The sequence below is a fragment of the Cetorhinus maximus genome, chromosome 11 (genome assembly GCF_964194155.1).
Source record: "Cetorhinus maximus chromosome 11, sCetMax3.hap1.1, whole genome shotgun sequence".
NCBI classification, from domain to species: domain Eukaryota; kingdom Metazoa; phylum Chordata; class Chondrichthyes; order Lamniformes; family Cetorhinidae; genus Cetorhinus; species Cetorhinus maximus.
In genome coordinates, this window is record NC_135889.1 from 14,532,908 (window position 1) to 14,557,077 (window position 24,170).

At 46.1% G+C, this 24,170-nt stretch overlaps 1 protein-coding gene across 1 annotated transcript in view; it reads left to right on the top strand.

Annotated features, from left to right (window-relative positions):
* Positions 1–24,170, top strand: part of col6a1 (collagen, type VI, alpha 1) — a 99,828-nt gene that overhangs the window by 37,200 nt on the left and 38,458 nt on the right. The window contains exons 18-25 of the mRNA XM_078551561.1: positions 395–430; positions 1,789–1,851; positions 2,944–3,006; positions 6,242–6,304; positions 7,967–8,029; positions 12,071–12,121; positions 14,250–14,285; positions 18,188–18,250. Coding sequence (XP_078407687.1) covers positions 395–430; positions 1,789–1,851; positions 2,944–3,006; positions 6,242–6,304; positions 7,967–8,029; positions 12,071–12,121; positions 14,250–14,285; positions 18,188–18,250 — 438 coding nt within the window. The remainder of the gene's footprint in view (positions 1–394; positions 431–1,788; positions 1,852–2,943; positions 3,007–6,241; positions 6,305–7,966; positions 8,030–12,070; positions 12,122–14,249; positions 14,286–18,187; positions 18,251–24,170) is intronic.

The window sequence follows — 24,170 nt, forward strand, 5'->3', positions numbered from 1 at the left end:
CTCTTTATGTCAGAATGACCCTGCTGTCGATATCCCCACTCTGGCCCCGATGAGTCTGAATGTTGGGTTGACATCCAGCCGTGACAATTACGTCCAGTGAGTCCATTGTGAGGACAATGGGAATTGTATAGCACTAACTGACCTGTTGGCTGGTGTACAGATGTTGACAGCCATGGAAGGAGTATTCATGGAATGGCCTGTCAGACTGTTCAGCCTGTGAGTGCTTCCTGCTGTTCTTCAAGGGAAGAGTGTGTGATAAGAACAGCAACCTTCACTGGGCCATGGATGATGATGAATTACCTAGTGTTCCCTCACGCACGAGAAAGTAAGTTTTTCCTTCCAAGTTCCTGTCTTGTATGATTTGTTTTGATAAATGTTTGTTTTTTCTGCACAGGGACCTCCAGGAAATGACGGAGAAAGCGGCGAGCAGGTAATTGAGATGGTTTTACATGCATAACCAGGATCCTTTTGACCAAGGGATCAAATCAATCAATTCCCGGTGTATCTGAGTTACACAACAGAGAGAACCACACAAATATTGCCGTATATTTCACTTCTCATATGCAAAGGTGATTTATTTTTCTTTGTACGTCAAGTCCCTCACATAATTCAATGCCAAATTTTGCACGTCTTCTGTGTATGTGTAGCTTGTATTAGTCAGCAGAGACTCTCTAGAAGTCCCTTAATCGGCAGTAAGAACTATCTACTTTCTTCTGAGGAGATGAATGAAAATCTGAAGGAAATGTATTTATTACACACAACCTAAGGAGTTTAATTTCCTCTGGGATCACATTGATTAGTGTGTTTGCATAAGTGATAGGAAACAACTGTTTTAAAATACTGCAGAAGTGAATCCCTCAGTGTGCATTTGCTAGATCCCTTAGTGTGCTGTTTGACACAGGCCTCAGCGTGTTCATTTAATGGATTAATGGCCATGTTTTTAAAAGTAGCTTAGAGGAATTTAAGTGTTTCTATAGGAAAAGATTTATACATATAAACTCCATTTGGAAAAAGGATCCTCTCCAATAGTGTTTGGCCGTACAATTACTTTCTGATCCACCTGTTTAACCACAATGAGGCATAAAACTGGATGGTAACTAAGGCCAGAAAATGGATATTTCCCATTAGCTCTGCTGGGACCCCGCCCCATTTGCAGTGGCTAGTTAGACTTCAGCAGTGGGGGTGTGGAGTGGGCAGGAGTCAGGGTAGCTCCCTCACCCACCCCTCCCATGTCATGGTTCGGGTGGGGGGGAGGTGGGAGGCATATCTGAGTGACCTCCCTAGCTACCCCACAAATTCCGTCCCATTCGCACCCCGCCTCCGGCATCACCCCCCACCCCGCCTTAACATTCATCAGTGAATTCAATGCCAGCTGAGAATTGGAACCCATGAAGGAACTTGTAAAGGTCCCAAGTGGACGGTGATCAATTCCTGAAGGGATTTCCTGGGATAGGTTGAAGAATAAAGATGAGGGAGGGCACCTCAAATCTTGCAATGCCCGGTAGGATGTTAAAACCCAAACGAGACCTGCTATCTGTCGAGCTAAAGATCCCAGTGTCTTAGTGGCTAAAGGGCTGCGCCCTAGGCGAGATTCCCCTAGGGTACATAACCTATGGCAAATGCTCCAGCTGGGCTTCATGTGTCCTGCACCTGTTTAGCAATGAGGTGGGATGGGGGATGGTAGGGATACACTATGCTGATGTTCCTTGCATTATTGTAACTAATACACATCTGTACAACTCCAGATGTTTGCCTGAATAACAATAACTTACTTCTCCTATTCTCGAGGGTCCTCCCGGTGAATCAGGACTGCCTGGACCTCCAGGTTCAAGAGGAGTTAGGGGACTTAAGGTAAGATTCAAAAGCAATGGAAAGAATTGATGGTAAAGAATGCAGGAGCAGGAGAAGGCCATTCAGCCCCTCAAACCTTTCCTGCCATTCAATTAAATCACGACTGACGTGTATCTTAACTCCATTTATCTACCTTGACGCTATAACCCTATCCTTACCCAACAAAGATCTATCAATCTCAGTTTTGAAATTTTCAATTGACCCCCACACCATCCACCCAGACCCAACAGCTTTTGGTGGGGAGAGAGAGTTCCAGACTTCCATTCCCTTTTGTGTGAAAAGTGCTTCCTGATATCACCCCTGAATGGTCTAGCTCTGATTTTAATGCCGTTGCCCCCTTGTTCTGGACTTCCCCACCAGAATTTCTCTCTCTCTATGTAATTAACTCCTATAATCATCTCACACACCTCAAATAGGTCATCCCATAATCATTTAGACTCAATGAGCCCACTAAAGTGGATAACTGATCAAATGGAGTTCACATTCTGGTGGTCTCCATCACAAGGAACAATTCTGCCTGTCTCTGAAGTCTTGCACAATCAATGGTTATGCAGTCACTGAAAGAATGCCTGGTGACTGATGCCACATCCTGTCCTTTGGTTGGGAGTGGGCCTGTCTTGGATGTAACAGGGATAATGTGAATCTTTTCCATCTTGCCACACCTTGTGTATCATGTCAGAAGGCATGTAACAGAAGGACTGAAAGATAGTGAAGAAGAGAGCAGATAAAATGACTGCGTGATCAGCATTGTTTTTTTTTCTTTCTTCTTTCATGGGATGTGGGCATTGCTGGCAAAGCCACATTTGTTGCCCATCCCTAATTACCATTGAACTGAGTAGCTTGCTAGGCCATTGCAGAGGGCAATTAAGAGTCAACCACATTGCAGTGGGTCTGGAGTCACATGTAGGCCAGACCGGGTAAAGGTGCCAGATTTCCTTCCCTAAAAGACAATAGCGAACCAGATGGGTTTTTACAACAATCGATGAGAGTTTACATGGTCACCATTACTGAGACTAGCTTTATATTCAGAAGTATTAACTGAATTTAAGTTGCAGCAATGTCACATGTATTTCTTATTACCTTGCTCCACAGGGAGACATCGGTCCTAATGGTCAACCAGGACATGAAGGTCCTCCTGGAATTAGTGGCGAGCTGGTAAATATATTCTTAATTGATACCTCTTAACCGAAGCAGAAGAGTAATTGGATGGAAGCTCCACTCATTCATCAGTGGATCTCAGCCCATTGATTGTTACTTATTAATTAACACAATGGTTCTCTCCTGGTGTAAACATGTGATGAGAAAAATGAAGTGTGTACACTGCCACTGTTCGTAAGTTCCTCTCAAACTGTGCCCACGGGTAAATCCCTCCTATTCATACAATATTGGGCAGAAAGTGAAACTTGATAAGGGCTTGTTAAAAATCTGCAATACACGTGTTCAAGCTTTTTTGCTACGAAACAGATGTTGATTTGCCTCACTCTGGAAACACTGTGAAGATGCCAATATTTCTACTTTGTCCAATGTAGCTTTGATTCAAGATGATGTTTCTGAAGTCTCAGCTGTAACAGATGTCATGCAGGTTACCAACCTGCTGTTGTTTCTGACCCCACCCCCTATCTCTTTGCCCCATTTGACACATGCAAGGTTTCTCAATGGGATGTATACCTTTCTCTATAAGGACTTGTAACAGGAGTTTGTGCGGCTGAGGAAATGCACTCAGGCCAAGACTCTCTGATTATTTTAATTTATTGGAATAGTTTTTCATACATATTTAATTAAAGTTAGATCTTTGATAGGGCAATCTTCTTCCTTTTATTGTTATAAATTCACATATATTATTTTAACGAATGAATAATGTACTCAAAACAAATTTCCGTATGGACAATAATGACGTGAATTGAATTGAATCTGTGACAGACCTGAGAAGAGAACATAGAAATAAGTGGAGGCCATTCAGCCCCTTGACCTGGTTCCCTCATTTCATTAGTTTATGGCTAATCTGTATCTCAACTTCATTTATCTGCCTTTGGTCAATAGTCCTTATACACTTACCCAACACAAATCTATTAATCTCAGTCTGGAAAGTTCCAGTTGATCCACAGGCCCCAACAGCTTTACTGGGGAGAGAGTTCCAGATTTCCACCACAATTTGTGTGAAGAAGTGTTTCCTGGTTTGCCTTCTGAACAGCCTAGCTCTAATTTTCAGATTATGTCCCCTTGCTCTGGGCACCCCCACCAGAGTAAATCATTCCTATCAACCATTAGCTTTAAATGCCTTGCACTCCTCAATCAGATAACCCCTCAATCTTCTAAACCTGATGGCCTACAAGCCTAACCTATGCTGCCCCTCCTTAATAATTTAACCTTTTGGCCCTGGTATCCTTCTGGTGAATCTTGTACCCCCTACATGGTCAATATAACTTTCCTGAGTTGGATTAAATGAGAACCACTTGAAAGGTGCTGTGCATTATAGAAAGGACAAGAAGCTGAAGTTGGGGCTACCAGAGCTGTTATACATCCTGGCCAATTTTCCTTTGCACAACAGGTTTATAATGATCGAGCACCTAATCCACTCTCACCCAATTCCCAACCTCGCTAAAAGTGAAAATGAGCCCTGTGTTGTCAGGGGACTGAGTTATGAGCAAAGTTTGGAAATACGTCAAGAAAGGTGATGGGTGAATGGGACCAAGTTTTCATAAGGGGAAAATATGACAATAAACAGTGTAGAAAAGGCAAAGCTCGCAACACTACTTCATGTTAAACTGGAGGGGAGAAATTGTTCCTTGGGCCTAGAACAAGTGTCAATTGAACCAATTTTCAGGTGCTGTCTCCTGAGTCTCAACTGTGACTAAAAAGAATCCAACCCCTTGAGTCAGTCACTTTTTTTCTGGCAGCCACCTAAGACAGGCCTGAAGCCCCTTGCATGCCGTAATGTCCTCTTTAAGGACCCCTCAGGGGAATGGGGCTGCCCTGAGCAGAGCAATGGTTGGGCCTACTCTATTTGGCTTTTCCTGTTCTGGCTGAGGCTTATTAGTGGCTGACACTGAACTGTTAAGTAAGTTTGTATTTTGAAGCTTGATGTGGAGCCAGGTGTACTCCCCTAGGTCCGCAGTGCACCAGCTGAGGGCCACTACTGGCCCGTGATCAGCCCCCAGTCCTGCTCTTCTTGTTGACGCACCCCACTACCCCCGCCAGCCTCTCGGGTGATTAACTAAAGACTCTTGTTGGCCAAAATCTGAACAGTGCTGGCAATGGGCGAGCTGCTTCCGAAGGCATCAGCAGCATGTCCAAATGAATCAAATGAGGCTCAGTTTCAGGTAGGCCTCAATCCTCCTGTTGATGGTGGGGGGGAGGGGGGGTGGAATGTGTAATGTATACACGCCCATAAATTAGACCAGAATCAATTTTTGCCCCAGGGTGTTGAACACAACTTCTGTGGCCCAGTAAGAATAGAACTCTCTTGGATTTTAATATGATTTACAGCACTGTAGACTAATAAAGACCAGGAACCATGGTAACCAAACCATTCTGGAATTTTCAACTGCATAACACACACCAGATGCACAAAACAATCCAGATGTGCCCATATGTTAGCCAAACCTTGAAGCAGTGCATTTAACAGAAATTCAGGAAAGCTATTATAAGAGTCAACGTTGTGTCTCAAAGTGGTAATGAATAGCAAGAAATGGCCGTGCCATCTGCCTATATTTTAATTATGGAGATTGCGGGCAAATTTGTTGTTTGCTGAGCCCCTGCCGCAAACTGGAAACACCTTGGGAATGATATAAGTAAATTCAAAGATTTCCGCTAAGGTTAAAGTGCCAGAGGTTTCTTGCGAGTCAGTGCAAGTGACTCCTGCCTCACACCGACTCTGACCTGGCAGTGTAGACGCTGACATCCAGCTTAAATCTGTCATCTCACATAATTTTAGCATGACACCGTGTGCCATCAAGCAGGTTGGACTTGTTCTCTGACCTTCATTTCACCACCCAAGAGAGCAGAAATTGTCCTGTCCCCGAATGTTAAACTTTTATACCTCTAATGTTTGGGAGGCAGTTCTCTCTGTGTGAATATCTGAGCACGCACGGGCCCATGTGGGAGAGTGCTGAGGGCATTCGTTAGAGATGCTACAATATGACTTAACTTTGGGGATAGAGAAAGAAAAAATCAGCTGCAATCTCAGCCCTTGATCAACAAATTATTTATTCTCAAGATTTGGGCATCGCTGACAGTCTATTGCCCATCTCTGGTCCTTGAGAAGGTTGATGGTGAACCATCAATGTGGTATTTTTGTTAACTCAGTATAAGGGTGGGATGGTCATTCCACCTACCCAATGTGCACTCCTGCTGCTGCGACTCCTGAACACTTTGCTTTCCTTTTTCTCAGGGAGAGCCTGGCCAACCAGGACCTAGGGGATTTAAAGGCGATATGGGACGTCCAGGACAAGAGGTTTGTATCGTTTACTTGAACAATCTAATTCCAGTGTAGGTTTGATCAGTGTATATGGTCTGGTACTTTGCTGTTGGCCCTTACAGGCTGAGCCGAACCCCAACAACCAGACCCACTCATATACTGTGGCAAGAATTGGGGAGGAATGTCTCGCTGATAATAACGTTGCTCCCCATCCTGAGCAGAGTTTGTGAAATGCTCTTCCACAAACATGAGGTGAGTTTACAGGCCTCCGTCCTCTTTGGATATGGAGGCCAGTAAGCGCCCCCCTGCCTCCCACACACCAATGCAGCCTCCTATTCCCTGGGCAGTCAGGCACTTATGCCCACTTAAAATACAAATCAGGACCCCATCATGTACATTGAATCGTTATTGCCGTTTTTGGATTGGCCTGGACCAGGTTGTGCATGTTCAAAATTAGTTCAAAAGGTAAAGATCCTCTTTACAAGTGTGGGGTTGAGAAGGGTAGTCTTCCAGACTCCTGAAAATAAGCCTGGTATATTAATAGTCCGGCACTCTCCGCCACCCACCCCCCAACACCCCACCAGCCCACCTTCATTACACCACCCCCAGGTATTGGGCCTCCCCCTCTTCGAACCCACAGATCCATCTGAATCAGATACTAACAGCTGGGAATTTCTAGGCTGCATTGGGTGCACACCATCCCAATACTGAATGCCCCGTTGTCCATCATCATGGACAATGCTTAACTTGTTCATTCCTGGTTGCGAACATCCAAAACTCGACTGCCTGTTGTAACTTGCCCCAAGTTCCATTTGGCCATTACCACTGTGCTCACTGGCTCCCGGTCCAGCAACTTCTTGATTTTAAAATTCTCATCCTTGTTTTCAAAACACTCCATTTCCTCGCCCCTCCCTATCTCTGTAGCCTCCTCCAGCCCCACAATCCTCTGAGGTAGCTGCGCTCCTCTAATTCTAGCCTCTTGATCATCCACCACTTTAATCGCTCCTTTACTGGTGGCTGTCAGTTGTCTAGGCCCTAAGCACTGGAATTGCCTCCCTGCACTTCTCTACCTCTCTTTCCTCCTTTAAGAGGTTCCTTAAAGGGTACCTCTTAAATTAAGCTTTGGTCATCTGGCCTGAAGATCTCCTTGTGTTTTGGTCTCACACTTTGTTTTATAACGCTCCTGTGAAGCGCCTTGGGATGGTTTATTCCATTAAAAGCGCTATATAAATATAAGGTGTTGCTGCGCTCTGTGGCACCACCCCCTCTCCTTTGCTTCAATGCCAGCAGATGCCCCTTTGTCAATGTGAGGATGCTGGAGCAGTGAGAATTCACCCCTCAAAGAAAATCCTGAACCCTAGTTTGTGCCTGGAGCAGATTATTGTGTGTTGAACTGAAGTTATCCCCAGCTACACCACCAACGTGGGAAAAAGAAATAATTGCCAAGAAACAGTGCAAACCAAAGTCAGGCTTACCCATGAGCTAAGACTCTGAGAAAGAATATTATTCCAATATAGTCATTATGAAGTGGTGAATGTAAGGTGCAACAAACCAACCAGGGATCACAGTGACTGCCTCCTTGATGATGCAATTCATGGCACATTGGTTTCACTCTATTTTCTTCGTGATAGCGAGTCCATTCTGAATTTGTAACTGAGAATTCTTAAAGAGCTAATTAACGTTTCATTCATCCTGCAGGGAACCAGGGGACCCAGAGGTCCAAAGGGCTACCCAGGTGATCCAGGCCCAATGGGTAACATGGTAAGAAAAAGCACAATAACCAGATTTGGAAGCATAAAATGCCATTTGTACTCTGTCAGTATCTGAAAGAGAAAAGTCAAATTAATCATTCACTTAGAAGGCTTTTGACACAGCAGAATTAACAGCCCACTTTCTTCTAGTCATCTTGCAAATGTTAAAGATCCTGGACTCTGAAATAACACTGTGGCATTAACATGAAGACCTTTTTGTTTAATCACATTCATCCCTGGGCTGTGGGCAGAGTTGGAAAGGCTAGTATTTATTGTCTATCTCTTGTTGTCCTTCAGAAGGTAGAGGTGAACCACTGCAGCCCGTATTGTGAAGGTATCCCCACAGCCCGGTTAGGTTTGATGTTCAGAATATTGATCACGCGGTGGTGAAGGAACGCTGATTATATTTTGGCATGGTGTGCAACTCGAAGGGGAACTTGAATGTGATTGGTTTGTCATGCGCCTGCTGCCCTTGTCGTTCTACGGTGGAGATTGGTGGTGAAACATTGGCGACTTGTCATAATGTATCTTGTAAGTGGTAAACGCTGCAGTCAGGTGGAAAGTCAGTGGTGTTGGTGGAAAGTTTGGATATTTAAGGCAGTGGTCAGGCTACTGATAAAGTGGAATGGTTTGTCCTGGATGGTGTCGAGCTTCTAAGTGCGGCTGCACTTGTCCAGGCGAGTAGATGGTATTCTGTCACACTCCTGACTTCCAACTTTGGATTGAAATCCCCTCCTTCACTGGGGCTCCCAAGTTCCGCTCTACAGTGAGGCTCGAGTCCAACCTTTTACACTCTCACCCCATCAAATTGGCCTTCCTCAGGAGGGAGAGTAGGACCACACATCGTGGGCAGAATTTTCCACTCCTGCCAATACTGGGAATCGCGGTGGGTGGGGGACCAAGGTTTGGAGGAAGGTCAAAAATCAGTTTTCCAACCAGGAAAATAGTTTGGAATCTTGTTCTCCAGACTTTTGTGTTGGCTTAAAGAGTTGAGTTTCCTGCTGATCTATACGTCGGGAACCCCATTTGCATCTCATGAATGCTCATTAAAAGCCCAACACACCGGAATCTTGTCACCCTCCAAATTAAGCGCATCCCCCAGAGGGAATTTAGGAAGTTCTGTTTCGCCACTGTACACACCTGGCATGGTAAACATCTTCCTGGACTTTGAGGTCAGTAGAACCTGCTTTTGCCTTCCTTTCACACCATCACTGAGAGATATCAGCTGCACGTCACACTGGCTGTGCCAAGGCTGGGTACAGGGGAGGGGTGAAACCGAGGCGGGACTAGTTGGGGGGTGGGGGGGGGGGCAGCGGGGGTGGAGTCAAGGAGCAAAGTGGAAGAGTGAATGGCTGTCCGTGCGCCATTTTCAAATATGGTGCCTGGATGTTGGAACCTATGAGATGATGGTGGGGCGGGCCACTTCCTGACTGTCCCACCACAAGATTCTATGTGCTCCTCGCGGCTGCATAATTAATAAGCTGAACAGCACAAGATCTTGCTGTTATGCCACCCCGCTTTCCAGCGGAAGTCGCTCCGACTTTCGCTTCAACCACCGGATTTAGGCCAGGATTTTCTGGCGCTGTTGTGGGGGGAGCCACTGCCGGAGATTCGGTGGCTCTGCCAAAGGTCCATTGACTTTTGGTGGGACTGGACAACCCTGGCAGCAGGCGGGGCTGGAAAATCCCGCCCTAAGACTCTGGAATGGAAAACACCGCCCCAGGAATCTACAGGGATTTGGAAGCACACTGTGAAGACAGTTGGGTTGTGGTAAAGGAGACAGCACCGCAGCCTCTGAGGAAGTTTGCAGAGCTTAGAAGGAAGGGAAATTGGAGACAGAATTTTTGGGAGGAAGATAGGAGCAATGGAGAAAATGATGCACCAGTACGCTCTCAATCATTTACCTCAGGAAGTGAAGTTGCTCGCTTGTTAGTGCACTGCAATGCTTGTGGATGTCAATGTTTCAGCTGGGTGTTCTTAGTAACACATTTATCATTATATACCATTAATTCAAGTAGGTTCAGCAGGAATCCAGCAACTTAATCTTTTGAAAACTGGCCCAGAAGGAATGCTAATGTCAGAGCCTAGCCCTAGACCATTTATAATGACAGTACTGTAGATTGGGATTGGGCAGAATATGATTCTATTGCCTGCAATTCCTCAGCCAGAGGAGCTTCCAATGAGGTCTTGATAGGCCGCCTGCCTCAGTTCACAAGATTTTGGAACGAGCTATAGACTCCCTCGGACAGCTTCCTTTACAGGATAAAAGGCCAGCCCTCCCCCAGGAATCGCACAAGCAGGAAAATTAGTCACGGTATCCCCCATGCACCCTTGTAGAATTGGGAAGACCAGTGAGTGAATCCCAGGCTCCTCCGCAAGATAATGGGAATAAGGCGCATGAGTCCACATGAGTGGAGAAATGCTGGCCGGGCTACCCAAAGATCGTGAGTTCAAATCCCGATGTGGCTAGTTGTGAAATCGAATTGAACAAATCTGTTCATTTGTGAATTGATGCCAGAAGTTAACCATGAAATCTGTTGGATTGCCATAAAAGCTTGACCAGCTCATGAATGTCCTGCAGGGAAGGGAAGCTGGCTTGCATGCGAGTCCAATCCCACATGACGGTGTCCGTTTTGAGTACCCCTGCTTGGCATTAACAGGGCAGTAAAAGCCTCAGAATAGGGTTGGTTTTCTTACTGCCCTGGTAACACTGGCTGTATGGGGAGCTCCATTTTGAAAGGGGCCTACCACACCTGAGGTCTCAAAGCTCCCGCCTGTTTCAGGTGAAAGCACCTTTTTAATATGGGAATTGGGAGACTCTGTCATAAATAGGACCCTGTTTGCTATAATTTAAGTAGGAACTGGTTAGAACCAGTGGACAGTTCTATGTGCATTGGAACCAAAGAGGCCCAGCAAAGGAAAGCCCTGAACTATTTTTGTGGCCACCAGAGGAGCATGAGTGCACCTCCAGGGCACGTAGTGAAGTGGGCCACTACCAGCTTCAGCCCACTTTCCCTGTCTCCAAACTACCTTGCTGTTGGCAGCTCCAGACCAATTTCCAGTCTTCAATGTGCCAAGTTGTATTAAGACACTTGTAGCTCTTCAGGTAAATTCAATTGAGTCTCCTTGAAGCCAGTGGAGGGTGATATTGGTAGAAGGGATGGGGGGGGAATGATGCGGGGAAGGGGTGGTACCTGTGGTGTAAAAGTGACATTCCACCCGATCCTGTGGCTTTCCCTCTCGGCATGAGCTCTGGTTAAAATTGTCCTCCATGGATGCAATGGGATGTTACTCATGAGGGCTGAGGGACTATAGCTATGAAGAAAGATGTGAGATCTTTTTGTTCAAGAACTGAGATGTTAGTGGTAGCTTCATAGATCATGAAGGCCTATGATGAGGTAAATAATGCAAGATTGCTTTCACTGATTGTTGATGCAATATGAGAGGTGAGCAAATGAATCACCGAAGAATTAATGGAAGATTTTGCAGATAATGCTTAGAATTTGGAGTTCCCTGCTGACAAAACATTCTTGAAGCAGTTTGAAAAGGGAATTAGATCCTTTCATATGGAGAGTGAGCAGAGGTACAGAGTTAAGGGGGATCAGTTAGCTCAGTTGGCTGGAGGGCTGCTTTGTAATGCAGAGTGATATCAACAGCGCCTGTTCAATTCCTGTACCAACTGAGGTCACCCATGAAGGCCCCGCCTTTTCAACTTTGCCCCTCACCTGAGGTGTGGTGCCCCTCAGGTTAAACTCACCATCAGTTGTTTCGCTCTTTCTCTCTCTCTCTGGTGAGAGAGCAGCCTCTGGGACTAAAGCAACTCTCATTTCGCTCAATCACAGTTAGACTAAGTGGCTCAGGTGGAGGGAAATACTAGTGAAGAATTTAATGGGCTAAATGTTTGAGTCGAACATTCTATGATTCAAAAGATACAGACCAGATTAAAAAGTTAGTTCCCACCTAGACTTATATGAAGTTTGACTTGATCCTTTTATTTCACTTGAATAGTGCATCCAGCTTTTTCTAACACTCCTTTTCTAATTGATGACAGGGAGAAACTGGTAGCCCAGGCAACGGGACCACTGGACCAACTGGATTACCCGTAAGTGACTGCTTTCATTCAATGGCTTAATCGTTACCTCTTGCTTCTCATCTCCTTTATTTTGCCTTTTATAAGGCTGTCAAAAGTGAAGGATTTTTACAGCATCTTTCACAACCTCGGGATGTTCAAAGTGCTTCACAGTCAATGAAGAACTTTTGAAATGAAGTCATTGTAGGAAATGCAGCAACCAATTTGCACACAGCAAGCTCCCAGAAACAGTAGTGTGATAATGACCAGGTAATTAACTTTACAGATGTGGGTTGAGGGATAAATATTGGGCAAGGGTGATTCCCCTCTGCTCTCCTTCAAAAGAAGTACTGGAGGATCTTCTACGCCCACCTGGCTGGGCAGACTGGGCCTCGGTTTAATGTCTTATGCAAAAAGCAGCACTTCTGACAAAGCAGCACTCCCTCAGTAATGCACTGGAGTGTCAACCTAGGCTATGTGCTCAAGTCTTGGAGTAGGAACTCTCAATCTCCTGAGTCAGAGGCAAGAGTGCCACCCACTGAACCTTTAACACAAAGGTTATCTATCTACACAAAAAGGGGCAGAAGTTCCTGATGTTTTTATGGATTAAGACACTACCTCAATGCCTCCCAATTCTTTCCCCTCTGTGACCCCATTTTAATGCTTAAATATTTGTCTGATTCCAGAGTGAGAGCGGTGAGCATGGGGTTGAGTTGTTGAGCGGGATTTGAGGGAAGAGTTATTGGGCGGGGCGGGGGGTGCTGTTGAGCGGTGGAAGGGTGGGGATTGCTAAATTGGGTGAATGATTTTGTCCACAATAGTTTTGAAGACTCTGATGGGATGGTGGAGCTAAGAATCATACATGTGTATAATGAAGCCTTGGCACCAATCGCAGGAGTGTCCCGCCATTCACCACAGTGAACATTCCAAGTGCCTCCTCCATTACAAGCGCATCCGCGCTGAACTGAATGCTCAATCAAGGCACTAAAAGGACAACTAATCAAGGCAGAGAAAAGTTGTTCCCATTGATGAACCATTCAGGGAAAAAATATCCATGTCCCGGCCAGAGTCTCCACTCACCATTATCACCCCAGAGTTCACGACTCCGAATGATCAGCCTATGACCCTGACAGGTTGCAGCCCATAGTTTGGAACCCCCTGCACCACCGAGTGTTCTAATGTTCCATCAATCAGTCTGGCCTGAGTCAACTGACCCACACTACAATTGCTTTTGCAGTCCCCCAGGCAAGGAGGGGCCATAATCCTGATCGCTATCTGGTGATTCTGGATGGAAAGTGTAATTGTTTTGGTTATGGGGAAAGAATAAGATGTGGTTTCCTTTCCACGTGAATAACCTGCTTAAACATTCTCGCCTACGGTAGAAGAGGGTAAGATACAGTATGTGTGCCTGACACTTCGGCAGAGTAGCCACAAAAATCTACAATTCAATCATTCAGTAAGCTTGAGATTTATACTCAAGACTGATGCACTCTAATGTCCAATGAGCCTGAGTTAAGATGAAATGTTCAAAATGGAACCCCAGCACTTCACGTCATTGACCAATTTACCACTTCAGGTATAAGACAGAACAGAACAGATCAATACACTGCGTAGCCTATCCTTACCAAACAGAGGAGCTTACATATCGTTCTCTTAGCTCAGGAGCACTAAAGCCTGCTGTTACCCTCCAAATTATGAAACATTAAACTGAAGCCACATCTGCCTGCTCGGGTGGATGTAAAAGATCCTGTGGCACTCTTTGGAAGAAGAGCAGGGGAGTTACCCCTGGTGTCTTGGCCAATAATTATCACTTAATCAACATCCCAAAAAACAGATCATCTGGCCATTATCACATTTCTGTTTGTGGGAGGTTGCTGTGTGCAGATTGGATACTGTGTGTTCTACATTACAACAGTGACTACACTTTTTTTAAAAAAAGTACTTCAATGGCTGTAAAGAACTTTGAGACAGCTGGAAGTCATGGAAAGTGATCTATAAATGCAAATCTTTCTTTAGGCCATTGTAATGGTACAAGTGAAATGGGAATAGTTTAAATCTTTGCCTGAGTGTTAGACGAGGTAGTTGCATTGTCTTTTCTGTGCTGATAGATTCTAACATGGAGCGGTAAATCTGATCAATGTTTTGTTCCTCTTCCCAATAGGGTATCCCAGGCATACAAGGAGGCCCAGGACCAAATGTAAGTTGGTGTTCATAATTCCTAGGCTGTCATATATTGTGCTAAATGTTTGGTTAGGGACTTTACATGTTTATTCAGTACCGTCACTGTGTGTTTGTTCTTTCATGGGACGTGGGCATTGCTGGCATCCCTGATTTCCCTTGAACTGAGTGGCTTGCTAGGCCATTTCAGAGGGCAGTTAAGAGTCAGCCACAGTGCTGTGGGTCTGGAGTCACATGTAGGCCAGACCAGGTAAGGACGGCAGATTTCCTTCCTTAAAGGACATTAGTGAACCAGATGGGTTTTTACAACAATCGATGAGGGTTTCATAGTCACCAGTTTGTTATTCCAGATTTTACTAATTGACTTTCAAATCCCACCAGCTGCCGCGATGGGATTTAACCCGAGAGCGTTAGCCTTGGCCTCTAAATCACTAGCCTAGTGGCATTACCACCACACCAATATCTCAGTAACATCATGGAAGGAACTTTGATCACTAGAAAAGAGAGGCTAACAGTACAACAAGACTGTCCCACCATTCCCTGCAAGGAGTGGCTGGCACACCCATGGAATCGGAGGCCAATGAATCTGCAGTTGGGCCAAGTGCCTCTTGTCCTGCAAGCAAATGACAAGGAGCCAGCCTCTTGTGACTGCCCTCCTCTAGGATTATGGTCTCTTTATTATACGCCAGAACTCAGTGAGCTAGGGAGACTGGCACTCGTTGACAAAGGCATTTTTACCTGACTTTTGGCTATACATTCCCGTTAGCCTGGGCACTGGCAGCAAACCTGTGGAAATTTGTTAGACTGGATACAAAGAGGAAAAATATCTCCCAATCCCACCGAGAGATAGGTAGGGACTGAACAGGAAAATGCAGGAAGAGTTCAGAGGATGATCAGAAGGGCAAACAGACAGCGAGAGAAATCAATAGCAGGAAGGGCTAAAAATATTCTTCCAGTACCACATGTTAAGAGTGTAGTTAAGAAAGAGGTGATATGCAGTACAAATTGAATTGATACTGAGGATGAGCACAACATAATTAATCGCCTTCGGTTGAGGGCACAAAATGGGCAATATTGGAGCATTGCCTATTATAACCCCCACCTGATTTTCCTTCCAGTTAAAATGAGGTGTTAATGGGCAGCTGATCTGATATCACCTGTTATAACCTCAGTCAATTTCCCTTAGTGGCGGAGGCTGTATAATGGATGATTGATGCGGTATGGCAGTGTGACCACCTCCCTCGCATCACCCAACAGCTGGCTATTCCACCCGATATTCAGAACGATTGCTTCCTCTGACTAAGGAAGTAATTAGTAATATGCCTTCTTCAAACAGGAAGACCTTGATATCAGTGGCATAGGGTCAAGAGAGCTCAAAAAATATTTCCCGAGGGACCGCTGGTATTTATCTTAAATAGCTGAAAGGGCCTAAAGTAGCGATTTGGGGGAGACAGTGGCATATTGATAATATCATTGGACTAGTAATCCAGAGGCTCAGGCTAATGCCCTGGGGACAAGGGTTCACCACAGCAGCTGGTGGAATTTATATTCAATTAATAAATCTGGAATATAAAACTAGTCTCAGTAATGGTGTACAATGACAACTATCACCAATTGTTGTAAAAACCCATCTGGTTCACTAATATCCTTTTAAGGAAGGAAATCTGCCACCCTTAACTGGCCTGGCCTACATTTGACTCTAGATCCACAGCAATGTGGTTGACTCTTAACTGCCCTCTGCAATGGCTTAGAAAGCCACACAGTTCAAGGCCAATTAGGGGTGGGAAACAAATGCTGGCCTTGCCAGCGACGCCTACATCCCATGAAAGAATAAAGAAAAAAAATTGATAACCAATCTGAGGGAGTTACTGAACAGCAGTAGAATAGCAATGCGGTTCCCATATCCAAAAGAAGGATAACACAGACACAGACAACAACCGACACCTTGGGCTGAATTTTCCAGCAGACATTTGGAATCATGTGCGGATCCCAGATCTGATGGTGTGCAAATCCCACCCACCTGTGAGATTTTTCCCAAGGGAGCCAATTAACAGCCAGTGTCCAGGAGCCACATTCAACTAGGGACACAAGGTGACGCTGCATAGTTGTGGGGGCCAATTGGAGTGCCTGAGGCTGTGGGCAGTCGGCAGCCACACTGGGTGAGGTGGGTACTATCGATGTAGGTGGGAGGCCATGATGGCAACGCAAGTTGAAGGCGCTCTCTGGAAACGTCAGAACTAAGTGTGGCCACATCTAGCGGCCATCAGTGTGGAGCGGGAACCCTTTCATAGGATATCCTGTAGCTATTGCTGTGGCCCTCTGATCCCTACGGCTCTGGGGGTGGGGGTGAGGGGGGTGGTACATGGAGCACTTAATGGAGGCTCCTGAAAGCCACCTCCAAGCAATGGCTGGGATTCCACCTCAGTGGGGGCCTGTCCGACATGGGGAATAAGACTCTGGTGGTCTCACCAATTTGCCTTCAAATGGAGATTTAATTGATTGTAATTAGCTACTTGCTGCTGCGAGGTGGGTAACTAACTGGGTGCCAGCCACACCCTGCCTCAAACTAAATCACCCAGAGGGGGTGGGCAGGGACTGCATGATGCAAGATTCTCACTCCTGGTCCCGCCTGAAAACCCACCTCCGTGGGAACAGGAAAATTTAGCTCATTAGTGTCTCCCCCACCTCCCCACAACCCCTGCTCATCCTCACTGTACCCCACCCCACCCCCCGCACACCACAAACCACTCTGTCCATGGCAAAGACTGGAAGTGATGATCAGAAACAAACTTGAGAGATTCCAAATCAGAAGATTAACCTCCTTGGCTGTGAAATAGTGACATCCCCAAGGGGCTGTGGAAATCCCTCTGACAGAATGTACCCCGGCTTTCTAAAGGCTTTGACAAAGTCTTTCGGGAAAGATTATTAAATCAGCCGCAAAACTCTAGGGGTTCTGTGTAAACCCTGGGTATGGATAGAAAACGGTGGGGTTGATTTTGGGTGCTCTTGCCTGGCACAGATGAGGTGGGGGAGGGAGTAATGGCCTCAGAATGGTACCTGTCTCCTTCTTGGCCCGTTAACTGCAGCAACACATCGGCCCCTTTCTAAATGGAGCCAGTACCTAGGTGCCCAAAGCTCCAGCCTGTTTGAGGTGATCAATCACTTTTAACGTGGAAGTTGGGTCCTATGGCGTTAAAAAGGGCCCCAGTTGCCATTTTAGGTTGGAATGGCTTGGAGGCTGGCCCCCCACATGCTTTGACCAGTTGCACAAGCAAAGAGAATAGGCCTTGACAATGTGAAAAAATTAAATCATATTTGAAAACCTTGGAGGAGCAGGAGTATAGCTCCATGGCCCCAGAAAAATGATGTGGGCTGTTGCTGCTCAGGGACCCCAATCTCCCCCCCCCACCGCCCCCACCCCCCCACCACTGCTACTGCTGGCCCCGCTAACCCTCCACTGTTGTGAGGAGTGTCACATCTGAGAGGGGAGGGGGTGGGAGGTGGTAGCAGCCACTGTAAATCGACACCAGAGAAGGCGTGGGCAAGCACTAGAGCTGCCACTCCTGTTGTGAAAGCTATATACTACAGCCAGAAAGGCGATGTTTGACAAAGAGTGCTTAGGCTTAGCAAACTATAATTTGATCTGACACACTTCTGACCAACAGATGCCTATGGTTACGAGTTGTTTGAGAAATTTTCTCAGATGCCCAAAAATCTGAATTCCTTTTAAAAAGAAGGAACCACACAAAACACTGTCTCCTCTTATTTCCTCACTGCACATCAGTTCTTCATTATATTCCCTTTGAACTATGAAGTGACAGATTTCAACAGGAATTCAGAAACCCTTATCTGAGGGTGAAATCGGAGCTGAAAATGGCCCTTTTCATGTCTCATCTTTCTTTCTTTCTTTCTCTCGCGTAGGGAACAAGAGGCTTCCCAGGCCCAAAAGGTGATGATGGGGAACCCGGAGATCCTGGCAATGATGTAAGTGATGACTTGTGAAGAGAAGTGGAATGGAGAGGCGTTTGCTGATTCTTCAGGAGGTTTCCCTATTTGGTTTTGATGGGAAGGGATCTGATCTGATCTCAACATCACTTGAATGGGATCTGATCTCGATATGAAATGGCCTGCCAGAGTGAACTAACATTGCTCTCACTCAAGGTGTGGGGTGAGGTGGGGTGAGGTGGGGTGGGGTGAGGTGGGGTGGGGTGAGGTGGGGTGGGGTGAGGTGAGGTGGGGTGAGGTGGGGTGAGGTGGGGTGAGGTGGGGTGAGGTGGGGTGAGGTGGGGTGAGGTGGGGTGAGGTGGGGTGAGGTGGGGTGAGGTGGGGTGAGGTGGGGTGAGGTAGGGTGAGGTGGGGTGAGGTGGGGTGAGGTGGGGTGGGGTGAGGTGGGGTGAGGTGGGGTGAGGTGGGTTGGGCAGTGCTGGGGAGCTGATTTCTGTCAGGTACTTGTGTGCTGACTGTGGCCTAGAAACTTGGCGAGATTCTCTTCGGGGGCATCCTGCTGTATTCCGTGGCCTTTGTAGGCTGCATAATGCCTGAAAAACTGCGATACATGCACAAATTTCTAGCCGTGTACAAAAGCCATTGAAGAAAAAATGGTGCATGGGCTTTTGTCCTTTTCTTTTTAACGTGTATTTATTACTTCTAAAACCATTGGTGATGGGAGTGGTGGTGGCTGAAATCTCTGAGAATGTGTCCAAGCAGAATTGGCAACTCTTTTAGGAGATAGGGTAGTTAAAAATCTAGTATCTTTGCCTAATTTGCGGAGGCTAAATTTCAGTGCAATTTACTTAAATGTGCCACGTGTCTTGAAACATGTGATTGGTGGGATACCGCCCCTTTTTAATTGGGCGGTATTCCACCAATCAAAATAAGGCATCTTTTGGCTCCCATAAGTGGATACGATAGCTGCTCAATCTGCATGCCCCAGGTTTGACCTCTGGTCACAAGAACAGGAGGAGGCCATTCAGCCCATCAGGCCTGTTCTGCCATTCAATCCAATCATGGCTGACCTGTACCTCAACTCCAACTACCCACCTTGGTTCCATACTCCTTACTGGCCTCTACTGGGGGAGAGAGTTTTAAGTCGGAACTGAACTGAAGTGAGAGCCATACTATTGCTTCTTGCAGAGTCCCTCCCATTGATGGAAGGTGAGAATTATGTTTGGCCGTGATGGCGCCCAAGTGGAATAGCCCACTGACATTCACCAGACTCGCACATGTGGAATGGCTCATGAGAGGGTGGCCTTCCGCCGCCTCTGGCCCCTCCATTTTCCTGGAATTAAACTCCAACAAGAGTTGGAGGGAGGGCTGTGGGGAACTGTATTTTATTTCAGAGTCTGACTGAAAGCTAAAGTATTTTCTCAGCTGAAGGGAGGAGATATTTTGGGATGCATGCCTGCAAATACAAGAGCTAAAAATGTTGTGTAAGATCTGGTGAATACATTAAATGTATCTTTGTGACTCCAGCCTATATCCAGGCTTCTTTAGAATGCAAGGCAGGTAGTGGCTAACTCCCTATATAACCTCCTTTTACACAACATCATCAATGTAAAAATATCTTGCGAGGGCCTCTCAAAAAGCGGATGGAAAATGCAGGGAGAGCCAAGGAAGGAGTGATGAGACGGACAGACCAGAATTCTCTTTCCACCTCTTTTTCTTTTTTTTCCTCTCCTCTTCCAAAGGTTGTGTACATTTCCACAGGCACCAACGGCAGTAACTTGCATTTATGTAGCACCTTTAACGTCCCAACGCACTTAACAGGAGTATTATCAAACAATATTTGGCACCATGCCATACAAGGGTGATGTTAGGGCAAAGAAGTGCCTTAAAGGAGAGAGAGAGGTGGAAACGCTTAGGGATGGAGTTTGAGAGTTTAGGGCCTAGGCAGCTGAAGGCACAGCCACCAATGATGGAGCAATTAGAATAGGGATCGCACAAAACCAGGATTGACTGAGCGCAGTTTTCACACAGGGTTAGGCCTGGAGATAAAGAGGGGCAAAGCCATGGAAGAATTTGAAAACATGGATAAAAATGTGAAAATCCAGGTTTTGCTGGACCGGGAGCCAATGTAGGTCAGTGAGATCAGGCGTGATGGGTAAACAGGACTTGCTGCGAGTTGAAACGTGGGCAGCAGAGTTTTGGATGAGCTGAAGCTAATGGAGGGTGGAAGAATGGAGGCCGGCCAGAAGAGCATTGGAATAGCCAGGTCGAGAAGTAACAAATACAAGGATGAGGGTTTCAGCCGATGAACGGAGGCAATGATGGAGATGGGTAATGTTAGAGATGGAAGTAGACAGTCTTACCTCAGCTCAACTGGTCTATCTACACGTCGGCAACCAACCTAACTGCAGAGCGTATTGCAGCCCCATCCTGTTTCCCATACATCCCACAGGAGGACACTGAATAACAAGAACCTTGGCTGATTTCCCAGGCATAAACTGGGACATGCAAATCTCTCCATAACCATGTCCCATCTATGTCTATCATCTCCTCTGGCCCTACAGTCTTCTGAGAGCTGTACATCCTCTAATTCTAGCCTCTTGTGTACCCACCCCCCCTCCTGACTTCCTTCGGCCCACCATTGGTGCCCATGCCTTCAGCCATCTGGACCCAAAGTTCTGGGATTCCCACCTCTGCCCCTCACTACCTCTCTCCCCCTTGAAGACTCTACTGAAAACCTACCTGTATGACTCAGCATTTTGGTCATCTGTCTCAGTACCTCTTTATGTGGCTCAGTGTCGGTCTTTTGTCTGATAACGCTCCTGTGAGGAACTTCAGGTCATTTTGCTACTTGAAAGGCACTATATGAATGCAAAGTGCTGTTGTTGGCACAGACCAGTCAAGTGTGGCTCAGTAACTTACTGGCTGGTGCCTTTATCCATTAGGGAGCAGCTGTGAGCAGGATAATGTCAAATGGATGCAGAAACGAATGTCTGCTCTTTTGTAAAGCTGCCATATAGGGTAATTATAAAGCAGCTGAGATGACCTGAACTGGCTTCTCTGCCTTGGCTCCAGGAGGCCAGATCCTGAAATACACAACTTCTTTCTTGCTTTCTTGGCAATGATTATCATCTTCAAATTGTTTTGAGATTTTAAACAATCCTGCAGGGCCTAAAATTTGACCAGGAAAAATGGGAACCAAAAGGGACCTTGGCATTGGCTTTTCTCTTTTTCAATAACCGCAGTTAGAAACAGTCCTTGCTTCCGTCCTTCACCTCTCCAACACATCCACCCCTCCCCCCACCACCAACCCCCGACATTTCATCTCCCTTTTCCCCAGTGCAGTATTTGGTCACCAGACCACAAGATCTCAGCCAGACTCAACCGGCATCACTTTGCCTAGACGATGAAAAGTGAATGCTACGCTGAGATGCTAGAGCACTAACTACACCTGTGGAGCCAGTGTCAGCTAACAGTCACTGCCTTTGGAACAAGGGAGGAAACAAAGAGAAAAAAATGCTTGCATTCCTATTACGTCTTTCTCAAGGTGCCTCAGAACGCCCCAAAGCTTTTCACAGCCAATGGCCTGTAGTCCTGTTTGTATTATAGGGAATCACGAGCCAATTTGTGCACAGCAAAGCTGATCTCACAAAAAACAATTGGATAAGAGACCAGGTCTTCAGTTTGTGATGTTGGTTGAGCAATAAATGTTGGCCAGGGCTGGGTTGAGCTCCAATGTTGCTGAAAAGAGAGCCCCATATTGTTGAAGTTTTTCATCTTGCACTCGTTAGGGTAAACACAAGAATGCCAAATTTCAGATGATCATTCTTTGTCTTTTTATCCTGATGAGTGCAAGATGAAAAGCTTCAGCAACATATCTCTCTCTCTCTCAGTAATGTTCAAGTTCTGTACTACCAAGCGATAGGTTGAACTCCCCTGTTCTTCCTCACATAATGCCAAGAGATCTTTTACATCCACCTGAGTGCTCGCAGCTCTTCCCAGGAGATTAATCTTTAATCCCCAGAGATGCCAAGGCAATCCTTGAGGATTAGCATCTTGAGTTTGTCGGCACTGCTGTCCACACTGAAATGTAAACAGTATCCTTCAGATGTGCGCTGTTGTCCAGAGCCAGCAGGACCATTTAAACAGCTGATTCTGCTCAGTCCTCCTGAACGTTGGCTAATTTTAACTCTTTCGTTGGCAAAGCTTAAACAAATCAAGTCCTAGGTACAAGGCCCTGTCCCAGTTACAGGCACCTGATTCATCAATTAGGCCCCCATTTCACTTCTCGTAATTTATACGTTTGTTATGAGATTTTTTTTTTTTGGAAATAGAAGGGTAAGGTGATTGCCATTCTCTTTTCGAGGTTCCATATTTCTAAGCGTAAATGAGTGACTTCACCAGGTCCCAGGAACGTGGCCTGTGGTGCTCAGTGCTAAGCCCACTTCAGATCATAACAGTTACATGGGGCTAATGGCGGCTGGGGTTGTGGGGGAGGGCTACACACCCGCTGAAGAAGAGCCCCATCACATACTTGGAAATTGGCCTCCTCACATATCAAAATCATGTTGTCTTTTTAAAAGAAAATGAGGTTTTCTCTTTGAACAGCTGCAGGAGTGTTATCAGACAAAATTTGACACTGAGCCATATAAGGAGATATTAGAACAGTTGACCAAAAGCTTGGTCACAATGTTAGGCTTTGAGCAGAAACGTAAAAGGTGGGGAGTGAGATAAAGAGACTGAGAGGCTCAAGGAGGGAATTCCAGATCTTGGCACCTAGTGTACATGTGGCATTTTCAAATGATATTGTGAGTGGCAGAATGGTGATAAGAAATTGGAGGAGACCAAGGATAAATGTCTGGGAATTCCAGGGGATATAATGTTGGAGCAGGAGAAACCATTGCAGGTATTTCTCTGGTTAGGATTGGATAGCCAGGAATGGAACCAGATGAGAACAAACCCGCTCAGCAGGGCAACAGTGTTAAAGACTGGAGACAGATGAAGAAGGATAGTTACCATGGTCGCAGTCACATAATTCCGTAACATGGCCCGGGTGGGAACCTGCCTGAGTGAATCAACAGTGCTATCAAGCAGCACTTGCTTAGCAATAACCTGCTCACTGACATTCAGTTTGGGTTCCGCCAAGGCCACTCAGCTCCTGACCTCATTACAACCTTGGTTAAAACGTGGACAAAATAGCTGAACTCCAGAGGTGAGGTGAGAGTGACTGCCCTTGACATCAAGGCCACATTTGACCAAGATGGTATCAAGGAACCCTAGCAAAACTGGGAATGGGAATCGGGGGAAACTCTCCGCTGTTTGGAGTCATACCGAGCACAAAGGAAGCTGGTTGTGGTTGTTTGAGGTCAATCATCTCAGTTCCAGGACATTACTGCAAGAGTTCCTCAAGGTAGTGTCCTTGGTCCCACTGTCTCCACCTACTTCATCAATGACCTCCCTTCCATCACAAAGTCAGAAGTGGGATGTTCGCTGATGATTGCACAATGTTCAGCTCCATTTGCGACTCCTCAGATACTGAAGTAGTCCATGTACAAATGCAGCAAGACCCTGGACCCTGAACAACTCACTTCTGACCTTGTGATGGAAGGAAGGCCATTGATGAAGTAGTTGGGGACAGTGGGGCCTAGGACACTACCTTGAGGAACTCCTGCAGTGATATCCTGGAACTGAGATGATTGACCTCAAACAACCACGACCAGCTCTCTCGTCCCTGTTTGAACCAAGGCTGTAATGAGGTCAGGAGCTGAGTGGCTCTGGACAAAATCCAGGCTTGGGCTGACAAGTGGCAAGCAACATTCGTGTCACACAAGTGCCAGGCAATGACCATCTCCAACAAGACAGAATCTAATCATCACACCTTGTCATTCAGTGGCATTACCATTGCTGAATCCCCAATATTAACATCCTGAGGTTTACAATTGACCAGAAACTGAACTGG